At 42.4% G+C, this 15753-nt stretch overlaps 2 protein-coding genes across 2 annotated transcripts in view; one reads left to right on the top strand and one right to left on the bottom strand.

Annotated features, from left to right (window-relative positions):
• The window catches only part of DNAJC3 (DnaJ heat shock protein family (Hsp40) member C3), a 40413-nt gene extending 37622 nt beyond the window's left edge, over positions 1-2791 (top strand). The window contains exons 11-12 of the mRNA XM_084767800.1: positions 1395-1543; positions 2615-2791. Of these exons, the coding sequence (XP_084623926.1) occupies positions 1395-1543; positions 2615-2772 (307 nt within the window). The 3' untranslated portion in view covers positions 2773-2791. The remainder of the gene's footprint in view (positions 1-1394; positions 1544-2614) is intronic.
• An 8461-nt stretch (positions 2792-11252) lies between these two features.
• Positions 11253-15753, bottom strand: part of UGGT2 (UDP-glucose glycoprotein glucosyltransferase 2) — a 129634-nt gene continuing 125133 nt past the window's right edge. The window contains exon 39 of the mRNA XM_084767599.1: positions 11253-11488. Within this exon, the coding sequence (XP_084623725.1) occupies positions 11466-11488 (23 nt within the window). The 3' untranslated portion in view covers positions 11253-11465. The remainder of the gene's footprint in view (positions 11489-15753) is intronic.

Genomic DNA, 15753 nt, shown 5'->3' with positions numbered 1-15753 from the left:
TAACCTGGTTCACTTCATTTACTCATGTTATTTCAGATATACTATTCTAATAACCTTTAACATCATAAACTATCTTCAGTATGTTACAAATTATTTTTTTTAAATAAAGACCAATAATGCACAAATAGAGAGGAGTTGGTGGTGAAGGCTGTGGCATAAATAGGTCTTAATCCTAGACTTTTTGGGAAAGATTAAGAAGTAGCATTGTGCCAGGCATGTGGTGGCTCATCCTCCCACCTTTTTTTTTAAATTTAATGTATACAAGTGCTTTATATGCATGTACACTTGCATGCTAGCAGAGGGCATCAAATTACTGTATAGATAGTTGTGAACCACCATGTGGTTGCTGGAAATTGAACTCAGAGCCTCTGGAAGAGCAGTTGGCACTCTTAATCATTAAGCCATTTCTCCAGTCCCTGATTCCTGCCTTTATCTCAGCACTTGGGAGGCAGAGGCAGGAGGATGTCTGTGAGTTATTATAAGACACATTTTTTCCCGGCTGGAGAGGCTCAGTGATTGATAGCACTTGCTCTTGCAGAGAACCCAGCTTCAGCTCTCAGTACCCACGTGATGGCTGACAACCATCTCTTCTGGCTGTCATTGCACACACATTAGTCACACAAGCAAACGGCCACACAGACTCATTTTCTCTGACCAAGCAGATTATCAGCTTTTTTCCAGAGTGCAGAGCTTTGTCCTCATTACTATTACGTAAGCTTAACCTAAAGGGTTCAAAAGAGATTTTGTAGATGTGTGTGTGCCATTTTGATTGATTTTGTTTGACAGGGTCTCAATGTATAGCCCTTCAGGCTGGCCTGAAGTCACTGTGTAGACCTAGGTGTCCTTAAAGAGATTTGCCTGCCTCTGCCTCCCTAAGTGCTGGGATTACAGGTGTGTGTCACCACACCCAGCTTGTGAGAGTATCTTTCTAATGCCCAGAAAAAACTAAATCATGGTAGTGTAGAAATTCAGAAAGGGACAGCTGTAAAGACCTGTGCTGTATTCTAAGATGCTTAGTGAGAAAACACCCTGGGATTTTAGTGGCTTGCATGTATGAGTCTTTAGGGTCAAGCCTCAGTACTTGCCCCACCACCCCGTGGCCCAAAAAGGAAGGAAAAACAAAGGTGACTGTTCACAACAATAGTGTTTGATCTTTTTGACTTGTATCTTTGGAATTTACAGGAAAACAAGGCTGTTTATCATCAGGTGACACTCTTCTCCCCCCTCACACACACAGAGCTCACAGAACTTGTCTGCAGTGTTGTGATGTTAGGCAAGCCCTCTACCACTGGTTCTCAAAGAGGACCACCAGCACAGCTCTTCAGATTTTTTATGAAAGTAGAGTTGGAACCTTTCTAACTGACAATTGCTAAATAATTTCCTCCATTCTTCAGAAATGCCAAAAAACAAGAAATCATTAAAGCATACCGAAAATTAGCACTTCAGTGGCATCCAGATAATTTCCAGAATGAAGAAGAAAAGAAAAAAGCAGAGAAAAAGTTCATTGACATAGCAGCTGCTAAAGAAGTCCTCTCGGACCCAGGTACCTCCTGCTCTTGACAGGGTGCGGTGGATGCTAGTCAGCGCTTGGTGTCATTGCTCTTCTCTAGCAGGCACAGGTGACAGGGGGGGTGGGGTGGGTGCACTGGAGGGCTGTGGGTGGCCTTCAGTCCTGCAGTTTCACCAGTCTCTTCACCCAAGTTGGGGGACCCCTCAGGTAAATGATAGAGTGGAAAGAATATTGAACATGGGACACTTTGGCACTTAATTCCTGTCAGTCGTCAGTCTTCTTTTCCAGCAGTCATATGAAGGAACCACGCCAGGCATAGCACACTGCTGTTCAGACCCCTGCCGAGCTCAGTGAAGGTTGTTCTCCCAAACCTCTCACACACTTGCAGAGGAAACCAGCAGGTCAAGCTAGCTTACAGGAGAGGAGAGGGGATCTCCAGCCACGCCTGTTGTGCCCTGTGCGTGTGAACAGATTTATAGGGTGATGCATATGTGAATCTTGTCTGGAAAGTAAGGAGACAGGCTAAGAATTCACACGTACTGCTTTTCTGTGGCTTTCCAGATGGCTGGGCATGGGCATTCTAATTTGAGCTAGAAAGTTTCGACAAAGAGGAAATCACGTCTTGCCCCTTGAGGAAATCTGCACACCCATTTATACTACAGAATTGAAATAGTCCTTTGTCCCAGGTGATTTGTAATCCAGTCAGAGACAGGCGTACCTCATTACTGCATACAGCAGGCGCAGTCTACCTGCGTCTACACTATCCCTCCAGTGAGCTGTACTGGGTGGGCCAGAGTCCGTGCTCCTCATGTGTGTGCATCGCATTATGGAGCGTGTGCTTTACCTGTGTTGGGCCAGATAGCTCCAGAAAGCTCCTTGCTTGACAGCCTTTGGCGGGGGGGGGGTAGTGACAAGCTGTTTCGTAAAGACCATGGCTTTGGTTCTCTTTGCAGTTGTTTTCCTCAGGAGGGGAGTGGGAGTGTGTGGACCTGAGTGTCACAGCCTGTACCTAAATCCTAGGTTAATATCCAGGTGTAGACTATGGGTTGAGGTATTTTTGTTGTGGGTCTTGTGTGGGTCTTAATTTGCTGGTTTCTTTTCTAGAAATGAGAAAGAAGTTTGATGATGGAGAAGATCCTCTTGACGCAGAGAGTCAACAGGGAGGTGGTGGCAACCCCTTCCACAGGAGCTGGAACTCATGGCAAGGGTTCAACCCTTTCAGCTCAGGCGGACCGTTTAGATTTAAATTCCACTTCAATTAAACCAGCTATTTTACTGCTCCTCCTCTTTATTATTATTTTTAAAATTAAAAACAAAGAAACTTTGCTTGGGATTCTAATGGAAACAAAGTGGAACAAATCTTTTAGTTTATCCATGACCAAAGAGTTGTTTTAAAGAAGAAAGCTGTTCTTATTGTAGACGTAAGATTGACAGGCCAAGCAGCCTTCACTCGGTTGTGACTTGTGGGAGAGGCGGTCTGAGGTGTTCACCACATAGAGGTGCTGAAATAGCATGACGTCTGCATGTAGCCATGGAGCACACCGCGCAGCCCTGTGCAGTAGCCACGAGCAAGAGCTGTGCTCTGCAGGGTGCTCTGTGCTTTAGTATTCTTAAGAGAATATGAACAGTCGAGCTTTATTTTCTGAGAGACAGTTGTACTTAGATTTTGATCAGTCCTGTCACTTGCAAGTATTTATTCCTGTGCCAGTGTCACTGTGGCTCTCGCTACAGGAGAGGTAGAAACCATCTTTTAGAGAATTTCCCATCAGGTGGTAGGTGATATATCCAGGTGTAGACTATGGGTTGATGTATTTTTGTTGTTTTTTATCTATAGGATAATAGCAATTTCACTTGAATTGCAAAGCTTAAGAGTCTTCCTTTGAATGTTAAACTAAACAGAATAAGTTACAGTAGATGGAAGAGGCTAAGTGGTGCTTTAGACAATACTGTTGAAGGTCAGCACGACAGACATTTTAGACAAGAGAAGTTCTAAGTTGTTTGGTGGGAATTTCCTGTCACACCACTGTCTTAGAGATGAAGGGTTGCTCTGTCAGCACCCAAGCAGACAGAATATTGTGATTCCCACTTGCAAGCAGTGCAGTGAGGCAGTGTCTCTGTCTCTTAACGGTTAGTCCAGCTGTCTTGATTGTATTGTTTGTTAGGTTTTGGAGTGGATGTTCCAGGTTTATTACTGTTTCGAAGAAAGTATAGGCTTGCAGATATGTTCAACTCTGGCTGTGTGCCTGCTAGCATTCCCTTAATGAGACAGCATTCCCTCCTAAGAGATCCCTTACCTCTTTTTAAGCAGAAACTTCTTTAAGAAATGCACTATTTAGTATTTGTATACTGAATTATTTTTGCCCCAATAATCAAGTACATTGAATATTTATGGAACTACTGATACTGCATTGAAAACTTAAAAGAATTGTTACTTCTATTCTACAAATATTTTTTAAAACATTGTGAAATATTTTAAGCATAAAGGTCTAATATATTGCTTTTATGAAATTAGACATTTTAGTTAATTGTGGAAGTCATGGTAGCTGCCAAGCACAGACCAGTTTCTTAACCTGTGCATATCCTTGAGCATATATGGAAAAAGAGTTTTTAAAAGGAAGAACATCATTCACAAAGCTGAGTTGGGAAAAACATTTAAGTGCTTTTTGCCTCTACTTAGGACCCTGTCCTCTTGCCATTAAGCTTAACAGTGCACTCAGAATACCTTTCAGATCTCATTTTGCTTCAGTGTCTCAAAATCCAAGTCAGGCAAGACAAGCTGCAGCTTTTATCTTGCACCAGAGACAAGGCAGAAGCAGGGGGATGCCTGTGAATCTGAGGCCAGCCTGGTCTACATAGTGAGTTCCAGGCCATGCCCCCTACCAGAATATTAAAGAACTTTAAGCCAGTGTGAAACATTGAATGAAAAATGAAGAGCATTTCTGTGTGTTTTCCACACCAGTGATCTTATGTCAACTACTTAGTTACGGTTGTTTTCAGTCTGACTCCTTTTGTGGATGGTGTCACTGACAGGTGTCAACTGGAGGGATGTAGCTGTGTGCTGCTGTCCAAAGTGCACTTCCACCAGCAGAGCAGAGGAAGCCTCAGTGAGTGGGGGAGAATTGCCAGGCTTCTGACATGGCTGGAGGCCGGGCTGCGTGGGCAGTGCCTCTCTCTGACATGGCTGAAGGCCGGGCTGCGTGGGCAGTGCCTCTCTCTGACATGGCTGAAGGCCGGGCTGCGTGGGCAGTGCCTCTCTCTGACATGGCTTCCTAGGGAGGGTCCCCCCAATACCCCTTCCATTCCTACTTTTAACAACCCAAAGTAACTGAGGATTAGACCTCCCCACTGCAAACTTTGGTGCCAAAGGCAGATGCCGTGGAAGAAGTCGCTCTCTTGTGCTGACAGTGACACAGGCTGATGATGTCAGCAGTTGCTGGGGTTTCTGCTGACAGTGACACAGGCTGATGATGTCAGCAGTTGCTGGGGTTTGTGCTGTCGGTGACACAGGCTGATGATGTCAGCAGTCACTGAGGTTTAGCCTGTCTCAGATGAGTAAAAATGCCACAAGAGTTGTTCTCGCTGCCCACACCACGTGTCATGCACCACATTACTGAAAAAGCATTTTCCACCTTTCTTTTTCCTTTTTGCAGGGCCACTTCCACATTCCAGTTTGTTTTTAGGAACTGCAGATAACTTTTTTGTTAATTTTGGGGGGACTGGACTACAGCTCACCTTGCTGAACTCTGTTCCTTCTTTTCCTTCCTCTCTGGTGGGCTTCCTAAGTGCAGTGTCCCTTGTCCAGTGCTCATCACCAGGAAGAAGGAAAAGCAAACTTCTCCCAGGGGGCCACTTTTACTTCCCTTCTCAGTTCTGCAAGTTTATTCTTACTACAAATAGAAGAAAACCTGAAGAAAACAAAATCTCAGTAGTTTATTAATGTGAATTGGATGCAATATCTTAATTTAAAAATATTTAAAAATAAATAAAAGTCCGGTTTTAAATAGCAGATTAGTCATTGGAGTTCTGATAATGAATGGAACTTGAAATTACTTGTTTTTGTTTTGTTTTGTTTTGTCTTAATGTAAGCAGGCACTGTGGTTCCTGCCTATCATCCCAGAACATGGGCTGCAGTAGGAGTTCACAGGGACTTTTGAGGCCCCACTTCAAAAGTACCAAACGCACGCACACATCTGCGCACAAAACAAAACAAGTGTGAGGATTATTTTTATAACTAAGCACAGAAATGTCAATTGTCACCATTATTTATTCCTGGAAGATGATGACAAATTCACATGTGAAGGCTTTACACTGGCATTTACCATGAAGAAAGGAGGTAAGATGTGCTAGTTAGTAGGTGCCCACCTGCCTTACAGATCAGGCCACTGGTGATGGCCTTTAGAATGCTTTAGTGAGTATACATCACTGGGGTGACTTGGTGAAGTGAAGTTGGTTTTCTTGAATGTACTTGAATTTCCTGTAGTGACAAAGGCAGGAGAAAGCAAGTAATTTTTAGGAACTAATCTTTTTCCAGATCTTATTCCTTTTCTGTAATTTCAAGTAATGTTAAGAGGGGGAGAATTTTTTTTTTAAACAGATGATCTCATTTACTGAATGATTTAAGAGTAAAATTAGCCACTGCGTGGCTCTGTGTACAGCAACAGCAGGTTTACTGCACTCGTCTGTGGATGAAGTACTTACCTGTGCAAGGGTGGGCACAGGGCAGGTAAAATTAGACATGCTTGATAAGTTAAATCAGTACTCAAGTTTATATTTGTTTTAAATGAGACAAAGTTAACAATCCATCTCAATTTAGTGTTTTAATAAAAAAAAGGAACTAAATCTATTTCAACTGGGGCTCACACGTGTCTAAGAATATGGGCAATGTTTTTATGCCCGTGTATTTTCACATTTAATAAAAATATTTATGGTCATATCTGCTACTTTCTTGCTCTGATTCATGTTTAACCTTTGAGTGAAAGTCTGTCTTAGAAGTCTGTCTGTTTGCAACTTTATTTCGCACAAAATCAGTGGCTGGGCTGACAGAAGGCTCTCCTTCATGTGAGTTACGGAGCAGGCAGAGCACAGTAGGTCGGTGTGCTTAAAGTCTTTTACATCACCAGGAACTTTTTAGTCCCCGTTTCAATGTTAAAGTCTAACAAGTGGCTTCATGAAAACTCTTACTGTTCACTTCTGTTGTCTCATGGTTACAGGAAGGGTGTCATTGTGTATCTCAGGTAAGCAGGGAAGGCGGCTTTCTGTTTCAGTTATAGATATTCTGTGTTGAAGGAAAAAAATATTTAAACTTTATAGAAAGATTAGAGATCTTCCAAGTCCTTAGTGGAAGTCTCCATGCCACGACCCGCAGAGGCCAGCCTTGTTGGGGAGGTGTGGACAGGGGCTGCCTGAGGGCAGGAAGCAGAGGGGTGCCCTTGTCTTCTCTCCCCGGCCCTGGCTTCCCTCAGCAGACACAAGCTCCTGGTTGTTACTACTCAGCCTTGCTTCTGGGCCCCAGTCCTTTAAGAGTGTATAGTCATCTTAAGGCCTGCCCTTGAGACCCCAGGAGCTCTACACCCCACACCTTTTCTTTCTTTCTTTTTTTTTTTTTTTTTTTTTTACCCCCTTTTGAGCATATCCTTCCTTGGGAGATGGTTGCATGACAAACAGAGCCTGACATATACACTTACTGCTTTTGTCCACACTGCTGTGGCCCTAAGAAAACAAAAACCAAAGGAGCTTGGTGACTTTTCTTTTGGAAATCCCTCTCCCTATTGGACAACTTCTACTTTCTCAGTTTTCTTCAGTTTCTTATTTTTCTGTAGTCATTCTTTTAGAAAGCCTGCTTCTGCTCCCTAGAGGGTCTGAATGAGGCTCAGGCCTCTGCCCCAGGTTGGTCTTGATGACTGAGGATTTCAACTTTGCCCATAGCCAGCTGTGACAAGGCTGATTCAGTCTCCGTTACCTCACTGCCTTTTAGCTTTCCTAGGAGCTTACACTTTAACCACCCAGCTGGCAGTCATCTAAATCCATCGCAGTCACAGCGGTGGAGATAATAGCTGGCGCCTCACCAGAAGGTTTTCTGTCCGAAGCTCTGGCTCGTCAGTACCCAGGAGTCCACCTTTCTGATGTGTCAGGTGTTGGCTTTGAGACGTGGTCTCTGTGTAGCCTTGGCTGTCCTTGGCTTCACTTTGTAGACCAGGCTGGCCTTGAACTGAGAGTGATCCACCTACCTCTGTCTCCTGCTTTCTTACAGAACCCAGGACCACCAGCCCAGGCATGGCACCTCCACAGTGAGCTCAGCCCTCCCCCATCAATCACTAATTTTAAAAAGGTTTTACTGGGCTTGCTTAAAGCCCAATTTTATGGAGGCATTTCCTTAATTGAGGTTCCCTCCTCTCAGATGATTCTGGTTTTGTCAAGTTGACATAAAACTAGCCAGTACAATTGACCATTTTGACACATAGACACATCACTGCAAAGCCACAACCTTTCCTTCCTTGTTCATCCCTAGGATTACTCATTAATATAAACATCACAGTATGAAGTATTTTACAGACTTAAGAAGTCCCACAATCTTACACATTCTAAACACTTTAAAAATTCAGTCTTTAAAAAAAAAAATCCTAAGTCTTAAAAATCACAAGCCTTTCAACTGTAGGCTTCTATAAAGTGAAAAAGCAAAATTTATTTCAAGAGGGAAGAACCATGGCACAGTCACGATCACAGTAAAACCAAACTCCAACTGTATAAATAACTCAATGCCGGATATCCGAGATTCACTCACCATCTTGTGGATCGCTTCCCTGGTTCTGCTCTCTGCAGCACACACAGCTTGTCTTCCAGGCCCAGGCTGGATCCACTGCACAGCTGCTGCTGCTGCTGCTGCTGGTGGTGGTTGTCCCATGGCACTGGCATTTGCAAAATGCTGGGCCCTCTTCAAGGTGCCAGGCCTTAACTTTTCTGCGCGACCCCTTCAATCCCGAGACCCCAACTGCTACTGAGGCTCCACTTTAACCACTGGCCTATCCTGGCCTCACTGCCAAGCCTCAGCTGCCCCTCATAACTAGTTGATGCCTTCAGACACAGCAACCCCTGGGAGACAGTGTGGCTGCTAGCACACTGTACAACCTCTAGGAGACAGCGTGTGTGTTGCAAGCAAACACTCCACAGAAGACCACCTTTGATGCTGCTCTCTTCTCAGTCACAGTTGATTCTGTAGCCCCAGCAGACGAGCGTCCGTTGTCCCAGCAAACCAAAGGTTAACTTTAGTGTACTCTTGTTAACAACTAGCTCCAGCCAGTTGGAACCACAGACTCTTCACACAGATATCCCAGTAGTCTTTGCCTCCCTCTGAGACCTCACCAGCCAGGCCTCCACCATTTGCACTGTTCTCAATGTGCAACCCACTCTCAACACTCAATGGCTTCTCAAGCTCAGAGTTCCAAAGTGCCCCCCACGATCTTCCCTAAGACAGTATGGTCAGGTCTGTCACAGCCTTAACCCACTCCTGGTGCCAATTCCTGCCCTAGTTCTCACTGCGGTGAAACACCATGACCAAAGCAAGCTGGGGAGGCCAGGGCTTATTAAACTTACATGTCCACACTGCAATCCACCACTGAAAGGAAGGTAGGACAGGAACTCAAACACAGCAGAACCTCAAGGCAGGAGGAGCTGATGCAGAGGCCAGGAAGGAGGCTGCTTACTGTCTTACTCCTTGTGGCTGAGTCTGCTTTCTTAACAGAAACCAGGGCCAGGGATGGTGGTACCGCCTACAATTGGCTTGGCCCTCCCCCAACAATCACTAAGAAAATTACCTGCAGGCTTGCCTACGGCTCCATCTTATGGTAGCATTTCTAAATTGAGGTGCCCTCCACTCAGGTGACTTTAGATTTTGTCAAGTTGACATAAAGCTATCCAGCACAGGCCATTTTATTAAAGAATGCTCTTGCAAAGAAATACATACTTTTAAAAAAATCTGAATTTTCTGGTATATTACTCTTCTAGAAATGAGACCTGTACATTCAGCCTTTCAGGTCACAAGATGATAGTAGGGAGCTATCAAATCTCTCTCCCTCTCCCTGTCTTTTCAAGACAGGGTCTCTCTATATAGCCCTGGCTGTCCTGGAACTCACTCTGTAGACCAGGCTGGCCTCAAACTCAGAAATGCCTGCCTCTGCCTCCTGAGTGCTGGGATTAAAGGCACGTGCTACCACTACCCAGCTTTAAATCTGATACTTTGAGGCAGAAATGAATTACACTACAACTTGAATGTCTTAAGTAACAAACACTGAGTGAAGAGGGAAAGGAAGGTATTAATTGGGATCAGTGGCACTGCCAGGGAGGTGTATTGTTTAGGTTTGGATCCTAAATGTCCTCTAAGGTCAGCACTCTGAAGGCTTAGTTCCCAGCCTGCTATGGTGCCGCTGTGGAGTAATGGGTGGAATCTATTAAGAGATCAAAACAAGTGGAAGAAAGGTTTGTTGGTGTGCCCTCGTGCGTACTCCTGCTTCTCAGCAGCCGTGAGGTGCACACGCCTTCTCCTGTGTGCTCCTAGGATGGACTGTGCCCTTGTGAGCTACAAGCAACACGGGAAGGTGAGGGAAAGCAAACCTTTCTTCCATAAGCTGTTTAGTTTGTCGTAGCAGCAGAAAGCTGACAGGTGCATTTTTCAAATCTCTTCAGGCTACGCTGTCAGATGGAGCAGGATTAGAATCGAATTCTGGAGAGCTAAAGGGAGTTGAGACACAGATAGCTTCTGTCCCGAGAGGAGCCGGGCTCGAGATGTGGAGGGGTCCAAGATGGCTCATCTGAGAGCACCCGGAAGGGGTGCCTGGAACACCAGTCAGACACTAAGCTCTCTTAAGTGTTTCTCAAGAGGAATCTGGAGGTCGTTTTAAACAGTCAGGAATTCCCATGGTTACCTCAGACCTATCGAAGGTGTCCAGCCTTTTCATGGCGCTCAGCCACATCCACAGCTGCGCACTGCACACATGCAGCACGGGGCCACACTGCACATCCAGATCACTCTCCGTGGCAGAGATCTGAATGACGTCAGGTTCTGCTCTAGTCCCGAGGGGCTGTGCTAGCCTTTTTCTCTATTTAAACACAGCAAGGAAAATCTGATACTTAGTCTATATATAAGTATACAGCTTACATCCTTTACTGTGTTTCTATAAAAGTATCCAGTCCTTTTAAAAAATATCTACATGTATGGCTAATGCATTTCAAACATTCAGAACAACGTAAATACAGCATAAAATTAAAACCTATGATTTGAGATAAATGATTACAGTACAATATGACTTCCATTTTAAAATGGTAAAGTATAAAATGGGATTTTTTTTTAATAATTCAGAGTCAGGGGGCTGGAGATGGCTCAGAGGTTAAAAGCACTGGCTGTTCTTCCAGAGGTCCTGAGTTCAATTCCCAGCAACCACATAGTGGCTCACAATCATCTATAGTGTGGTCTGGTGCCCTCTTTTGGCCTGCAGGTGTGCTTGCAGGCAGAAAACTGTATATATAATAATAAATAAATCTTTTTTTAAAAATTCAGAATCAGTCGTGAGTTCTTTTGTTAAAAAACACAAATTTCTGTAACTTTAAGTGCATTTTTGAGTAAGGAAATATTCATGTATTTAAAGCTGGAATGCTAAAACCAATGAGGACCTTCAAGGACATCTGAGCATATCAAACTAACTGGTTAAAAACAACAAAATATCATCATAATTAGCAACCAGAAAAAGGAACAATCACATAACTTAAGTTTATTTTAAAACTTTACATTTAATTTACATTGTATTTTAAATTAATTTAAAATTTTATATTGTATTTTAAATAACGTTTATAAAAAGTTAAACATATCAATAATTTGAATGAAATGGCCTACTAGTCTCAGCAGTTCCACAAACTCCCAGCAGGTGGCAGATTTTCATCGTATTTTCTCTTCTGGAAACCAGTGCTAGAGTTCATCATGAACTGAAACTGCAGGAAATGGAAGTGTATTTAGTGTTTGAAATCTCAAAATACAAAATACCACCAAGTAATGGGATAGACACAAAGCTCAAGTTTTGACAGAGAATCATGTGGTGTGGAGATAGCTCCTTGTACGTTTTGACAGAGAATCATGTGGTGTGGAGATAGCTCCTTGTCCGTTGGGTACTCATTCTAATGCATCAGTATGTGCTTTTTTAACCACCTATAAAATGTGAATGTACATTAAGTCTATTGGGATAAGTGTATGTGTATATATAAGAAATTAGAATTTTGTTAAATAAACATTAAGCTATTATAAAAAAAAATATACAGGATTACAACTTTCTGTGATTGATTGAAGATAAATGATACTAAACAGGGGCCTTTAAGGATACGGATAGATTATGCAACATGCACAGTATGTCTGCACTGCCGTAATGGGAGAATGAAGGGAGGAAGATATATGTGGTCCTCTTCTAATACAGGAGGACAGAGCACTCAACCTTACACTAAGTACCATACAAATGTGAGTTCAAGTCTTGTGAAGACTCTACAGACCAAAGTGGCTTCCTATTGTCCACATTATCACACTGTAGCATACTGTAATTGGATTAAGAAGACTCAGGATACAACGTGGTATTTTATAGGCAGAAGTTAAAATACAATGAAACAGTCTGTTCTCCAATTTGAGATGCCATATTATCTTTAACTTCCATTTCCAGATGATAAATATAGAATAGTAATGGGATGAGGAAAATAGACACAAGATGCTATTAGGACAGAGCTATTAATGATTATTGATCTAGAAATAAAGACCTTATGCTGGTATATAAACACCAGTCAAGAATAAAAGCCAAGGTGCTGAGCTGGCTTCTCTGATGGAGGATTTGGGAGGGCTGCCCAATAGAGGCAGAAGTCAGCCAGTGAAGCGATGCTCTGTGCTAGACTCAGGCCTATCTATTAAACACTACTTCTTTCACAAGGGGCTGGTATTTATTCCAAGATAAAAAGTGGAACTCTAACCAGGCAGTAGTGCATGCCTTTAATCCCAGCACTTGGGAGGCAGAGGTAGGCAGATCTCTTTGAGTTCTAGGCTGGCATGATCTACAAAGAGAGTTCCAGGACAGCCAGGGCTAAAACTTAAAACAAAAATAAAAAACAAAAAACCGGAACTTTGGATTTTTATATTTTAAAGTAATACTTTATTTTTTGAGAAATCCAAAGAATCATTAGATCATACTTTAAAAACATGTAATCCACAAAATTAAAAAAATTTAAAAGGAATGAACAATTTTCTTGATAGATGACACTTATGAAAGTTAAATCAAGATCAGATAAACAATTTAAATAGACCTATAAACCCTAAGGAAATAGAAGCCAGCATTAAAACCATCCCACCCCACCCCCCAAATGTCCAGGATCAGATGGTTTTAGCACAAAATTCTATCAGACTTTCAAAGAAGAGTAAATGCCAATACTACTATATTATTCCACAACATAGCAACAGAAAGGCCATTGCCAAATGCACTTTATGAGGTCACAGTTGCCCTATTATGCAAAACACACAAAGATTCAACAAAAAAGGAGAATTACAGATCAACCTCCCTCATGAACCCCAGAGACACAAAATACTCAACAATCCAAGAATTCATCAAAAAAGATCATCTACCATGATGACGTAGGGTTAATCCCAGAGATTCAGAGATGGTTCAACATAGGAAAATCTATCAATGTAATCCACCATATAAACAAACTGAAAGAAAAAACCCACATGATTATTTAGTTAGATGCCAAAAAGCCTTTGACAAATTCCAACAGCCCTTCATGATAAAGAGTCTTGGAGAGATTGGTATATAAGGGACATACGTAAACACAATAAAGGCAATATGCAGCAAGCCTATAGCCAACATCAAATTAAATAGAAACTCAAAGCAATTCTACTAAAACCAGGGACAAAACAAGGCTGTCCATGCTCCCCATATCTGCTCAATATCGTATTGGAAGTCCTAGCTAAAGCAATAAGACAACTAACGGAGATCAAGGGGATAGAGACTGGGAAGTAGTGTCATAATATCATTGATTGCAAATGATATGATAGTATACATAACTGACCCTAAAAATTCTACTTAGGGAACAACTATAGCTGATAAACACCTTCAGCAAAGTGGCTGGATACAAGATTAACTAACTAACTAACTAAAATCAATAGCCCTCCTTTACAAAAAAGACAAATGGAGAAAGAAATCAGGGAAAAAATACCCTTCACAATAGCCACAAAAAACCCAAAGTATCTTGGTATAACTCTAACCAAGCAAGTGAAAGATATGTATGAAAAAATTTTCAAGTGTCTGAAGAAAGAAACTGAAAAATATCAGAAGATGTAAAGATCCCCCATGCTCATGGATTGGTAGGATTAACATGGTACAGATGGCCATCCTACCAAATGCAATCTACAGACGCAATCCAATCCCCATCAAAATTCCAACACAATTCTTTATAGATCTTGAAAGAATAATACCCAATTTCATATGGAAAAACAAATGAACAAACAAAAACCCAGGATAGCTAAAACAATTCTGAACAATGAAGGAATTTCTGTAGTTATCCCCATCCCCGATTTCAAGCTGTATTACAGAGCAACAGTAATATAAACCACATGGTATTGGCATACAAAAAGACAGGTTGATCAATGGAATAGAATAGAAGATCCAGATGTAAATCCACACACCTATGGACATCTGATTTTTGATAAGGCAGTCAAACCCTTACAAAAGAAAGAAAGCATCTTCAACCAATGGTGCTGTGATGTCTGCATGTAGAGGAATGCAAATAGATTCATATTTGATTACCCTGTACAGAAATCAAGTCCAGCTGGATCAAAGGCTGGAACATAAAACCAGATACACTAAATTTGATAGACGAGAAAGTGGGAAACAGCCTTGAATAAGTTGGCACAGGACACAACATCCTGGACAGAACACCAATGAAACTGAGAAGCTTCTGTAAGGAAAAAGATATTGTCAACTGGACAAAATGGCAGCCTACAGAAAGGGAAAGGATTTTTACCAATTTCACATCAGAGGACTAATTTCCAAAATAGATAAAGAACTCAAGAAACTAGACATCAACACACCAAACAATCCAATTTAAAATGGAGTACAAATCTAAACAGAGACTTCTCAACAGAGGAATCTCAAATGGCTGAGAAACATCTTTAAAAATTATCAACATCCTCAGCTATCAGGGAAATGGAAATCAAGACTACTTTGAGATTCCGTCTTTCACCTTTCAGAGTGGCTAAAATCACTGACACAAGTGACAGTTCATGCTGGCGAGGATGTGGAGCAAAGGGAACGCTCCTGCACTGCTGGTGCGAGGGTGAACTTGTACAACCATTTTGGAAATTAATATAGTGGCTCCTCAGAGAATTGGGAATGGAACTACCTCAATATCCAGCTGTATCACATCTGGGCATGTACCTGACGGTCACGCCATCTTACCCCAGGGCACTTGCTCACTATGTTCATAGCAGCCTTATTCATAATAGCCAGGAACTGAAAATAAACTAGGTGTCTCTCAACCAAAAAAAAAAATGGATAAAGGAACATGGTACATTTATACAATAGAGTATTATTCAGCTGTTAATAAACTGACATCATGAAATTTACAGGCAAATGGATAGAACTAGAAAAAAAAATCTTGAGTAAAGTAACCCAGACCCAGAAAGACACAAATGTTATGTATTCATTCATAAGCAGATTTTAGCCATATAGTATAGGATAAACATACTAGAAAGAAAAATCATCCTGAGTGAAGTAACCCAGACACAGAAAGACACACATGGCATGTTCTCACTTATAAGTGGGTAGTAGCTGTACAGTACAGGAAAGCCAGGCTACAATCCACAGACCCTACGAAGCTAAGTAACAGGGAGGACCCAAGGAAGGGGAACCGAGAATTTCCTGGAAAGGGAAATAGGGTAGATTTTTGGGGGCTTGGGGCGGGCCTGGATGGGAACAGGAAGGAGCAGGTGCAGAGGGAGAGATGTCTGGAGGTGGGAAGCATTTCTGAGGCAAATTCTAAGCCCAGTGCAATGGAAACTCCCTGGAGTCTCCTAGTAAGAGGAGATAGGGCAGCTCAGTCAGCCATCTGTAACCAGTGTGGGGACACCCAGCCACCACCTCCACAACCTGTCCAGCCTGCACAGTGTGCTGGGTCAGTGGTGGCTCAGAGCTTGTGCAGTGGTCTAACCAATGGCTGGTCTGACTTGAGGC

This window comes from Acomys minous (genome assembly GCF_964271855.1).
Source record: "Acomys minous genome assembly, chromosome: 18".
In the NCBI taxonomy this organism is placed as follows: domain Eukaryota; kingdom Metazoa; phylum Chordata; class Mammalia; order Rodentia; family Muridae; genus Acomys; species Acomys minous.
The sequence above is the reverse complement of the archived record's forward strand: the minus strand, read 5'-3'. Positions and strand labels throughout refer to the sequence as shown.